A 13,329-nucleotide genomic window follows, 5' to 3' on the forward strand; every position below is an offset into this window, starting at 1 on the left:
GAATTAATCGTTTATTTAATAATATTAAGAAAAAGGCCTAATACATTTATTTTTATGTAAGACAAATATATTAGAATTTATATAAACATGTTTAATTTGAATAATAAAATAAACATATAATTAGAACAATTATTTCTATTTTAATGTTAATAAAAATTGATTATTTTATTTAGCAGTTTCGTAGTTATATTATTATATATTGCTAGCATATGTATAAATATATTCTAAATATATTTATAGGTATTATTAATATATATATAAATAGTGTACATGCAATGCTGTCGTTTTTTTACAATAATTTGGTTTAGAATAACTAAATATCTATTATATGGTGCCATAGTTAATAATTGTAAAACAACATCAAAAGGCATACCCATCCAATAATCTATATGTTATATACCTATTATAATCTAACAATCATAGATTAATATAATATAAAAAATTATGTTACATTGATGGGTATTATGCTTTTTTTATTTCCCTATTATTCTACTCTAAAACTGATACGGGTATGCCCAAATAAACCAAAGAATTAGAACCCCAAAAATTTGAAAAATTGAAGATTATACCTATGAAAATCATTCTACCGTTTTCGTTTTATAGAAAATAGGAAATGCATAAAATTATGCTTATTATATTATTATATTTATTTAATATATAATACTATGTCAGACAGTAATATATATTAATAATTTTCTTTTATATTGTCAATATAAAGTAAAAACCTTTTGAAAGCATACACTTCTACACATCGAAATAAGTATATATACTATGTTATGTATACCATATATACTAGGCATGTGTATCTATAATATATACACTTATTTATATAAACATTTATTCGAATTTAAAAGCGTTTATAAGAAAAAATGTAAAACAAATAAATGGTAAAACTATATATGTTGTTAAAAGTTTTTTACAAAATTGGTGAGAAATGTACCTGTCTATAAGCAATTTTTTAAAGCAAACACAAGAGGCATATACTGATTTTTCATTTATTCGTAAAAATATATTTTATTAAAACATTAAATTTTACTTAAAAAATATTATAAATTAGATAAGCATTAATAAGTTTGTGGAAATCAAATTATGGTTTTCCTGAAATATTAGCAACTAATTTAACAACGTTAGGGATAGGAATTTTTAAATCATGAGTAACATTTACATTCTTTTCATTTATGATGATACGGAAGTAAAGGCTTTTATTTTGACTTAAATGCGCATAGTTTCCATCCTCACTTATTTTAATAAAATAGCCTTCGATCTCTATTTTTGAATTATGTACAAGCGTATAAAAAATTTGCTTTGCACTATCACGGAGCCTTTCCTTTTCGGGTTCGTTTTCGTATTTTATTAGGTCTTGTTCAAATTTCGTATCGAATTTATCATATATAAAATTTTTTAAATCATTAGATAATATATTTAAATTGTCATCATAATTGTTTTCAAAATCATATTTATGCATGTTTCGTGAAAATAAATGTTTAATATTCGCCTTTATATAATTTATAAAATAAATTGTGCCTATTTTTAATACTTCAATTCTATTTTTAGAAATAGTTCTGTTCAAATATGGAGAAGAGTTATCTATGTATATATCAAAGTCTGTAATAACCCAATGATATTTGCCACCTTCATATGCATATTTTATATCTTCCGGTTGTTCACGTATAAATTTATTAATTCCATCTAAAAATTGAATAAAGCTTTCATCAAATTTTGATAATGTTACAAATGGACCAGCTAGCGAAATATATCCAATTGATTGTGATCTGCTATTATTTGCATCTTGAAAAGTTGCAGCTCTAACATTTGAAAAAATTGCTAGTATGAAAAATGATAATATAATATTCATCATTTTCATAAATAATAAAATATGCAATCTTAAAATACGAATTTAATATATATACCTATCTAAAGGTTGTATTAAAAAAATTGGTAATATTATTTACAATTATTTTATTTTATTTTATAATATTAAAAAAAGTATTAATACATTTATTTTTTAAGAAAAATGTATTTGAATTTATATAAGCATACTTCATTTTGAATAATAAAATAAAAATATAATTAGAATATTTTCTCCTACTTTAATATTAATAAAAATTGATTATTTAATTTGGCAACTTCGTAGTCGTATTATTAATACACAGATGAAAAAATGAACCTGCATGCAAAGTTAACATTTTTTTTACAATAATTTGGTAGAACATAACTAAATATGTATTATATGATATCAGAATGAAAAATAAATTTTTATTTTTTATAAATTAATTGTAAAACAACATCAAAAGGGAATTATGCCCAATAATCCACATGTTATATACCTATTATCATTTAACGGCTATATATTAATATAATATAAATAATTATGTCACATTTATATCCATTTATGCATTATTTTATTTATTTTTTTATTTACATATTATTATACTGCTCTAAAACTGATTCAGACATGTGAAAATCAAACAAAAAATTATAATTCAAAAATTTTGGTAATATGAAGTATTATAGTTATGAAAATCACTCTACCTATTTTTTTTAAAGAAAATTAGAAATGCATAAAATTATGCTTATTATATTTTTACATTTTTTTTAATATATAATACTATTCAAGATAATAATATATATTATATTTTTCGCTGTATATTGTGAATATAAAGTAAAAACCTTTTGAAAGCACAAAGTTCTAAAAATAAAAATAAGTATATATGTTATGTACAACCATATATACTAGATTTGCACCATTATAATATATGTCTTATTTATATAAAGATTTATTCGAATTTAAAAATGTTTCTAAAAAAAAAATATAAAACAAATATTAATTAAAAATTTTATTATCAGTAAAGTTCCTCTGTATTTTGGAAATACTTAGTGTTAAAAAATAAATTGAAAATATTTTAAACTTAGGTAAATATTAATATATTTGTGAATAAATCTACAGTTTTCTTAGAGGTTTAGAAATTAATTGAACCGTTTCAGGTTTAGGAAATGGAAAGTCATGAGTAACATTTGCATTCTGTTTATTTATATCTATATTGAAATAAAGACTTTTTTTTGTCTTAAATGCATATAATCTTTACCATTTCTTATTTTAATACAATAACTTTGAATTTTTATATTTGAATTTTCTACAAGCACTTTAAAAAGTTTCTTTGGCCTCTTATTGAGTTATCATTTTCTGGGCTATTTTCATATTTCATTAAGCCGTTTTAAAATTCTTGTTCAAATTGATTACACATGGCAGCTTTTAAATCATTAGCGAATTCCTTTAAATCGGCATCAAAACTATATTCAAATCATATTTATCCAATTATCGTGTGTCTAAATATTTAATATCATCCTTTATATAAGATATTAAATATGTTGTGTCTGTATGCAATTCTCTAATTCTATTTTTAGAAATAGTTTTTTAAAATATCGATGATCATTATCTATGAATATATCAAAATCTGTTATAATAAATGATAATTGTTGCCTTCAAATCCATAACTTATATTTTTCGATTGTTCACATAAAATATCATTAATTGCATCTAAATATGGAAAATACTTTTCTTTATGATTTGTGAATGTTACAGTTGCTTGAGATACTGAATCATATTCAATCGTTTTGGGACTTTTATTATTTGCATCTTGAAAAGTTGCAGCCCTAACATTTGCAGAAATCACCAACATGAAATATGATACTATAATATTCATCATTTTCATAAATAAGCATTTCTAAAAGCACTAAGTTTAATATATATACCTATCTAAAGATTTATATTAAAATAATTAATAGTAATTATTTACAATTATCGTATTTTATAATATTGAAAAAAAAGTCTTAATGCATTTATTTTTTTTACGAAAAATGTATTAGAATATATATAAACATGCTTCCATTTGCATAATAAAATAAACATATAATTAGAATAATTTTTTCTATTTTAATATTAATAAAAATCAATTATCTTATTTAGAAACTTCGTAGTTTTATTATTAGACATTGCTAACAGATGTATAAACATATTCTAAAAATATTTGTAGGTATTATTAATACATAGATAAATACAGTATATATGGAATAATATCGTTTTTTACATTAATTTGGTTGAACCTAGCTAAACATGTATTATATGACACCATCATGAAAAATTCATTTTTATTTTTCATAAGTAAATTGGAAAACAGCATCAAAAGGGGAATACACACAATAATCTACATGTTGTATACCTATTATCATTTAATGACCATATATTAATATAATATAATATAAATAATTATGTTACATTGATGTGTATTTATGCTTTTTTTATTTCCCTATTATTATGCTGCTCTAAAACTGATATAGACATGCTCATATTAACCAAAAAATTAGAACTCCCAAAATTTGATAATTTGAAGTAATATAGCTATGGAAATTATTCTGCCGATTTTGTTTTAAAGAAAATTAGAAATTCATAAAATGATGTTTATTATATTGCTGTATATATATATTACTATGTCAGACAATAACATATATTAACATGTTTTGTTTATATTGTTAATACAAAATAAAAACATTTTGAAACAAGCGCTTCCATACACCAAAAAAAGTATTTATTCTACGCTATGTACACCAAAAAAAGTATTTATTCTACGCTATGTACACCAAAAAAAGTATTTATTCTACGCTATGTACACCATATATACTAGGAATGCGTAGCTATAATTATCTACATATTTATATAAACATTTATTCGAATTTAAAAACGTTTATAAAAAAAAATATAAAACAAATAAATAGTAAAACTATATATGCTATTTAAGGCTTTTTAAAAAAATGATTATTAAATATAAGTGTTTATAATCAATTTTTTAAAGCAAATACGGTAAGCTTGCACCGATTTTTCATTTATTCGTAAAAATATATTTTATTAAAACATTAAATTTTACTTAAAAAAATATTACAAATTGGATAAGCATTAATAAGCTTGTGGCAATAAACTTATGATTTTCCTGAAATGCTATTAACTAATTTAACAACGCTAGGGATAGGAATTTTTAATTCATACTTAAAATTTGCATTCTTTTCACTTAGTCTAATATTGAAATAAAGACTTTTATTTTGTTTTAAGTGCTCATAGTTTCCATCTTTAGTTACTTTAATAAAATAGCCTTCAATCTCTATTTCTGAATTATGTACAAGCTCATAAAAAGTTTTCTTTGCACTATCACGGAGCTTTTTATTTTCTGGTTCATTCGTGTATTTGATTAAGCCTCCTTTAAAATTCTTGTCGAAGGGATCATATATCAAAGTTTTTAAATCATTAGCTAATACATTTAAATTTTCATCATAGTTGCTTTCAAAATCATATTTATGCATGTATTTTGAAAATAAATGGTTAATGTTTGCATTTATATATGTTATAAAATAACTTGAGCCTATTTGTAATTCTTCAGTTTTATTTTTAGGAATAGATTTACTTAAATATGGAGAAGAGTTATTTATGGTTATAACAAAGTTTGATATAACCCAATGGTAATTGGTACCTTCATATGCACATTTTATGTCTTCCGATTGTTTACCTAAAAATCCATTAATTTCATCTAAAATTTGATGATAGTTTGGACTATATTTTGTTACTGTTACTATTGGTTGGTTTACCGAAATAAGTCCAATCGATTTGGGGTTGCTACTACTTGCCCTTTGAAAACTTGCCGCCTTAACATTTGAAAAAATCACTAATATGAAAAATGATAATATAATATTCATCATTTTCATATGCAATAAAATAAGGAATTCTAAAAATACCAAGTTTAATATGTATACATATTAACGGTTTATATTAAAAAAAGTAATAATAATCATTTAAAATTATTTTATTTTATAATATTAAAAAAAAGTCTTAATACATTTATTTTTTTTTTTAAGAAAAATGAATTAAAATTTATATAACCATATTTCAATTTGAATAATAAAATAACCATATAATTAGAATAATTTCTCCTATTTTAATATCAATAAAAAAATATTACTTTTCTTTGAAACGCCATCATTTTATTATTATATATTGCTAACATATGTATAAATATATTCTATATATATTTATAGGCATTATTAATATATGATGAAAAATGAGCCTGCATGCAAAGCTATCATATTTTATTCGTTTTTTTTTTACGCTAATTTATTAAGCATAGCTAAATATGTATTATTATAATATGGTATCAGCGTGAAAAATTAATTTTTATTTTTCATAAATTAATTGTAAAACAACATTAAAAGGCAAATATGGTCAATAATATATATGTTATAAGCCTATTATCATATAATGACAATATATTAATATAATATAATATAATATAATATAAATATATATCAATGTGGGTATTTATTTATGTATTTTTTATTGTCCTTTTTCATTTCCCTATGATTATTACGCTGCTATAAAACTGGTACAGACATGTGAAAATCAAACAAAAAATTATAATCCAAAGAGTTGGGTAATTTAAAGTATTACAATATGTAAATCATTTTGTCGTTTTTGTCTTAAAGAAAATTGAAATGATAAATTTGTGTTTATTATATTATTATATTTTTTATATATAATACTATTCAATATAATAATATATATTATATTTTTCGATGTATATTATGAATATAAAAAGTAAAAACCTTTTGAAAGCACAAAGTTTTAAAAATAAAAATAAGTATATATGTTATGTGCAACCATATATACTAAATTTGCACAGTTATAATATATGCCATTTTTACATAAGCATTTATATGAATTTTAAAAACGTTTCTATAAAAAAATATAAAACGAATTTTAACTAAAGTTTTTTTTATATGTCTATGCAATAAATTTTCCATATTACCAAAATAGGCTTTCTCGCCCTATTATATAGATAATAACATATAACCTGTAAAAATAATCAAACAAATTAAATAGTAAACTATATATATATTGTTGAAAGTTGTTTGCAAAATCTTATGAAATATATCTGCTGATAAGCAATTTTTTAAAACAAATACGATAAACATGTACTGATTTTTCATTTACTATAAAAATATTTTAATAAAACTTTAAATTTTACATAAAAAAAATTTCAAATTATAGTAAGCACTTAATATGTATAAAATACAAAATCCATAAAGAACATTTGCATTCTTTATCCATTCTTATTAATTCTCAACTTAATTAAAAAAAAAATTATCAGTAAATCTCCATTGCATTTTGAAAATATTCAATTTAAAATGCAAATTGAAAATATTATTTATAGGAGCAATTATTAATATATTTGTGACAATAAAATTATGGTTTTCTTGTAAGATTAACAACTAATTCAGCAACTTCAGGTTTAAGAGATTTATAATAACAATCATAATTTTCATAATTTTTATTTATATATATATCGAAATAAACATGATCATTTTCACATAAATCCATATAGCTTTCATCTTCTCTTATTTTAATAAAATAACCTTTAATATTCATAGACGAATTATTTACAAGTACTTCAAGAATTTCTTTTGCCATCTTATGGTACTTTTCATTTTCTGGTCCTGTTTCGTATTTTATTATGTCATTTTTTAAATCATGGTCAAATTCATCATATATCAAAACTTTTAATTTTTTAGCTAATTTCCTTGAATCATCATAATAGTTTCTTTCAAAGTCATATTTATGCATGTGCTGTGAAATTAAATATTTAATATTATCCTTTATATAAGCTATAAAATATGCTGAACCTTTTATGAATCCTTCAATTTTTTTATTAGAAAATTTTCTTTTCAAATTTCGATCAGAATTATCTATAGATATATCAAAGTCTGTAATAACCCAGTGATGATTGCTAAATTGATAAGCATATTTTATATTTTTTGATTCATCCCGAAAAATATTATTAATTATATCTAAATATTCAGTATGATTTTTATCATCATGTGAGAATGTTACAATTGGTTGAGCTACCGAAGCATATGCAATTGATTGTGGCCTGCTATCATTTTCATCGTGAAAAATTGAAGCCTTAACATTTGAAAAAATTGCTAGTATGAAAAATGATACTATAATATTCATCATTTTCATAAATAACCATTTCTAAAAGCACTAAGTTTAATATATATACCTATCTAAAGATTTATATTATAAAAATTAATAATTGTTATTTACAATTATTTTATTTTATAATATTGAAAAAAAGTCTTAATGCATTTATTTTTTTAAGAAAAATGTATTAAAATTTATATAAACATACTTCATTTTGAATAATGAAATAAAAATATAATTAGAATAATTTTCCTATTTTAATATTAATAAAAAAATATTATTTTTCTTTGAAACGCCGTTATTTTATTAGTATATATTGCTAGCATATGCATAAATATATTATAAATATATTTATAGGTATTATTAATACATAGATAATATAGCATATATGCAAATTTATCGTTTTTTTACGTTATTTTTACTGAGCATAACTAAATAATGTATTATATGGCATCAGAATGAAAAATAAATTTTTATTTTTTATAAATTAATTGTAAAACATCAAAAGTCATGCCTGCCCAATAATCTATGTTGCATGCATATTATCATTTAACGGCCATATATTAATATAATATATATATATATATATACATTGATATATATGTATTTCTTCATTTTACTTTTTTTTCCATTCTTCCTTTCACTATAATTATTACGTTGCTCTAAAACTGGTACAGACATATGAAAATCAAACAAAAAAATATAATTCAAAGAATTTGGTAATATGAAGTATTATTGTTATGAAAATCATTTTGCTGATATTTTTAAAGAAAATTAGAAATGTATAAAACTATGTTTATTTTATTATTATATTTTTTTATATGTAATACTATTCCAAGACAGTAATATATATTAATATTTTTCGTTTATATTGTCAGCATAAAGTAAAAGCCTTTTGAAAACACAAACTTCTACACAGCAAGATAAGTATATATGCTATTATATGTGATCATATATACTAGATTTGCACAGTTATAATATATGTCTTATTTAAATAAACATTTATATAAATTTTTAAAACTTTCCTATAAACAAATATAAAACAAACTATAATTAAAGTTTTTTTTATATGTCTATACCAAAAATTTTGGATATTAAAAAATAGATGTTTCTCATCCTGTTATATAGACAACATAAAATTCTTAAAAATAATAAAACAAAATAAATAGTAAAACTATATATGTTAAAAATTTTTTACAAAATGGTTATGAAATATATCTGTTGATAAGCTATTTTTTAAAGCGAATAGACCAAACTCTCATTGATTTTTCTTTTACTCTAAAAACGCATTTTAATAAAACTTTAAATTAGTTAAGCATTAATATATTTGCGACAATAAAATTATGGTTTTCTTGTAAGATTAACAACTAATTCAGCAACTTCAGGTTTAAGAGATTTATAATAACAATCAGAAATTTCAGATTTTTTATTTATATGTATATCGAAATAAATATGACACTTTTCACATAAATCCATATAGTTCCCATCCTCTCTTATTTTAATAAAATAACCTTTAATCCTCATAGATGAATTATTTACAAGCACTTCAAGAAATTCTTTTGCCATCTTATGGTACTTTTCATTTTCTGGTCCTCTTTCGTATTTTATTAAGTCTTGTTTTAAATCATAGTCAAATTCATCATATATCAAAACTTTTAATTTTTTAGCTAATTTCTTTGAATCCTCATAAAACTTTTTTTCAAAGTCATATTTATGCATATGCTGTGAAATTAAATATATAATATTATCCTTTATATAAGCTATAAAATATGCTGAACCTTTTATGAATCCTTCAATTTTTTTATTAGATAATTTTCTTTTCAAATTTCGATCAGAATTATCTATGGATATATCAAAGTCTGTAATAATCCAGTGATGATTGTTAAATTGATAAGCATATTTTATATTTTTTGATTCATCCCGAAAAATATTATTAATTATATCTAAATATTCAGTATGATTTTTATCATTATGCTTGAATGTTACAATTGGTTGAGCTACCGAAGCATATGCAATCGGCTGTGGGCTGTTATTATTTTCATCTTGAAAAGTTGCGCCCTTAACATTTGAAAAAACTACTAATATAAAAAATGACAGTATAATATTCATCATTTTCATATGTAATAAAATAAGAAATCCTAAAAATGCGAATTTTAATATATATACATAATATTAAAGGTTTATATAAAAAAGGTAATAATAATTCACAATATTTTATTTTATAATATTGAAAAAAGTTTTAATACATTTATTTTAATATAAGTCAAATAATTATAATATATATAAACATATTTCAGCTTGAATAATAAAATAAAAATATAATTATAATATTTTTTCTATTTTAATATCAATAAAAATTAATCACTTTTTTTAGAAACGTCTTAGTTTTATTATTATGCATTGTTAACATGTTCATAAATATATTATATATATATTTTTTATTATATTATTAATACATAGATAAATGCAGTGTATTGCAATATTATCGTTTTTTTACGCTAGTTTTATTGAGTATAACTAAATTTGTATTAATAGCATTAGAATGAAAAATATATTTTAATTTTTCATAAGTTAATTTTAAAACAACATCAAAAGTCATACTCTTCCAATAATATATGTTATATGCATATTATCATTTAATGAACATATATTAATATAATAAATATTAATAAATATCTACATTGACATTTATGTATTTTTTTATTTTTTTTTTATTTTATTTTTTTATTTTCCTATGATTATTATGATTCTCTAAAACTGATCAAGACATGCCAAAACCAAAGAAAAAATTATATTCAAAGAATTTAATAATTTGATGCGTTACTGTTAAGAAAATAATTTTGACGCATTTAAATTGGTAGCATATGTTTTAAAGAACATTGGGAATACATAAGATTATGTTTATTATATTATTATATTTTTTATATATATAATACTATTCAAGACAGTAATATATATTAATATTTTTCGTTGTATATTGTCAATATAAAGTAAAAACTTTTTGAAAGAATATGCTTCTACACACCAAGATAAGTATATATTCTATGTTATGTACAGCAATATATATATTAGGTTTGTACAGTTATAATATATACACTTATCTATGTGAATTTTAAAAACTTTTCTAAAAAAAAATATAAAGCTGATTTTAATTAAATTTTTTTTTATATGTCTATGCAAAAAAATTACATAATACACAAATATGGTTTCCTCATCCTTCTGTGTAGATAATAACATATAATTCTTAAAAATAATCAAACAAATTAAATAGTAAAACTATATATATTGTTAAAAGTTGTATACAAACTTGTTATGAAATATAGTTATTGATAAGCAATTTTTAAAACAAATACAACAAAATCTCACTGATTTCTCATATACTCTAAAAACGTGTTTTAATAAAACTTAAATTAGGGTAAGCATTAATATATTTGTGAAAATAAAATTATGATTTTCCTATAGGTTTAGAAACTAATTTAGCAATATATGGGGTAGGAAATGTAAACTCATGAGTAACATCTGCATCATTTTTATTTATATTTATATTGAAATAAAAACTTTTATTTTTACATAAATCTATATCTGTTCCATCCTTTCTCATTTTAATAAAATACCCTTTAATCTTCATATCTAAAATTTGCATAAGCACATTAAAAAGTTTCTTTGCCCTCTTATTGAGCTGATCATCTTATGGTTCGTTTTCGTATTTTATTAAGCCTTGTCCAAATCTTTTTTTGAATGGATCATATATCAAAGTTTTTAAATCTTTAGCTAATTTCCTTAAATTGTCATCATATTTGTTTTCAAAATCATATTTATCGATGTATTTTGAAAATAAATGGTTAATGTTTGCATTTATATAAGTTACAAAATAACTTGTACCTATTTATAATTCGCTAGTTCTATTTTTAGAAATCATTTTTTTAAAATATCGGTTATCATTATCTATGAATATATCAAAATCTGTTATAATAAATGATAATTGTTACCTTCAAACGTATATTTTATATTTTTCGATTCATCACCTAAAATATCATTAACTGATTTTAAATGGAGGATATGGCTGTTTGTATTATTTGCAAATAGTATAGTTGCTTGAGCTATCGAATAATATGCAATCGGTTTGGGACTGCTATTATTTGTACCTTGAAAACTTGCAGCCTTAACATTTGAAAAAACTACTAGTATGAAAAATGATAATATAATATTCATCATTTTCATAAATAGTAAAATAAGGAATTCTAAAAATACAAGGTTTAATATATATACATATCTAAAGATTTATATTATAAAAATTAGTAATAATTTACAATATTTTATTTTATAATATTGAAAAAAGTCTTAATGCATTTATTTTAATATAAGGGAAATAATTAGAATTTATATGAATATGTTTCAGTTTGAATAATAAAATATGAGAATAATAATTTTTCCTATTTTAATACCAATAAAAAACAATCACTACATTTAGCAACGTCGTAGTTTTATTATTAGACATTGCTAACAGGTATATAAACATATTCTAAAAATATTTGTAGGTATTATTAATACGTAGATAAATACAGTATATATGGAATGATATCATTTTTTTACATTAATTTGGTTGAACCTAGCTAAGCATGTATTATATGACACCAGCATGAAAAATTAATTTTTATTTTTCATAAATAAATTGGAAAATAACATCAAAAGGGGAATATGCCCAATAATATATATGTTATATACATTTATTATTTAACGACCATATATTAATATAATATTAATAAATATCTACATTGGTATTTATGTATTTTTTTATTTTTTTTTATTTCCTTTTTTCTTCCCCTATGATTATTATGATTCTCTAAAACTGATCAAGACATGCCAAAACCAAAGAAAAAATTATAATACAAAGAATTTGGTAATTTGAAATATTACTGTTATGAAAATAATTCTGCCATTCTTGTTTTAAAGAAAATTAGAAATGCATAAGACTGTGTATTTATTATTATATTTTTTTTATATATAATACCATGTCAGACAGTAATTTATATTAATAAATTTCGTCGTATGTTGTCAATATAAAGTAGAAACATTTTGAAAGCATAAATTTATACAAGCAAAAATAAGTATATGTGGTGTCCAATCATATATAGAGATTTGTACAGTTATAATATATGTGCTTATTTATATAAACATTTATGCAAATTTAAACAAATTTTTTTAAAAATATAAAGCTAATTTTAATTAAAGTTTTGTTTTATATGCCTATGCAAAAAAATGCATATTAAAAAATAGGGTTTTTCACATTGTTTTGTGTAAATAAT

General features: G+C 20.8%; 4 protein-coding genes and 2 pseudogenes across 4 annotated transcripts, besides 2 other annotated features; all 6 read right to left on the bottom strand.

Annotated features, from left to right (window-relative positions):
* Nucleotides 1-1,087: 1,087 nt before the first annotated feature.
* On the bottom strand, nt 1,088-1,864 carry PCHAS_0925900 (fam-d protein; the record flags this gene model as incomplete). Its single annotated transcript, XM_736664.2, has 1 exon — nt 1,088-1,864. The coding sequence occupies one exon, from the start codon at nt 1,862-1,864 to the stop codon at nt 1,088-1,090; it is 777 nt and encodes a 258-aa protein (XP_741757.2).
* A 1,496-nt stretch (nt 1,865-3,360) lies between these two features.
* PCHAS_0925950 lies at nt 3,361-3,713 on the bottom strand (annotated as a pseudogene).
* Nucleotides 3,361-3,713: a sequence feature (fam-d protein, pseudogene).
* A 1,261-nt stretch (nt 3,714-4,974) lies between these two features.
* PCHAS_0926000 (fam-d protein) lies at nt 4,975-5,751 on the bottom strand (the record flags this gene model as incomplete). Its single annotated transcript, XM_736639.1, has 1 exon — nt 4,975-5,751. The coding sequence occupies one exon, from the start codon at nt 5,749-5,751 to the stop codon at nt 4,975-4,977; it is 777 nt and encodes a 258-aa protein (XP_741732.1).
* A 1,534-nt stretch (nt 5,752-7,285) lies between these two features.
* PCHAS_0926100 (fam-d protein) lies at nt 7,286-8,062 on the bottom strand (the record flags this gene model as incomplete). The annotated part of the gene is made up of 1 exon (XM_734962.1): nt 7,286-8,062. The coding sequence occupies one exon, from the start codon at nt 8,060-8,062 to the stop codon at nt 7,286-7,288; it is 777 nt and encodes a 258-aa protein (XP_740055.1).
* A 1,302-nt stretch (nt 8,063-9,364) lies between these two features.
* PCHAS_0926200 (fam-d protein) lies at nt 9,365-10,141 on the bottom strand (the record flags this gene model as incomplete). The annotated part of the gene is made up of 1 exon (XM_734421.2): nt 9,365-10,141. One exon carries the CDS (start codon nt 10,139-10,141, stop codon nt 9,365-9,367), a length of 777 nt encoding a protein of 258 aa, XP_739514.2.
* Nucleotides 10,142-11,468: 1,327 nt separating this feature from the next.
* PCHAS_0926250 lies at nt 11,469-12,244 on the bottom strand (annotated as a pseudogene).
* Nucleotides 11,469-12,244: a sequence feature (fam-d protein, pseudogene).
* Nucleotides 12,245-13,329: the final 1,085 nt, after the last annotated feature.

This window comes from Plasmodium chabaudi, assembly GCF_900002335.3.
Source record: "Plasmodium chabaudi chabaudi strain AS genome assembly, chromosome: 9".
Lineage (NCBI taxonomy): Eukaryota > Apicomplexa > Aconoidasida > Haemosporida > Plasmodiidae > Plasmodium > Plasmodium chabaudi.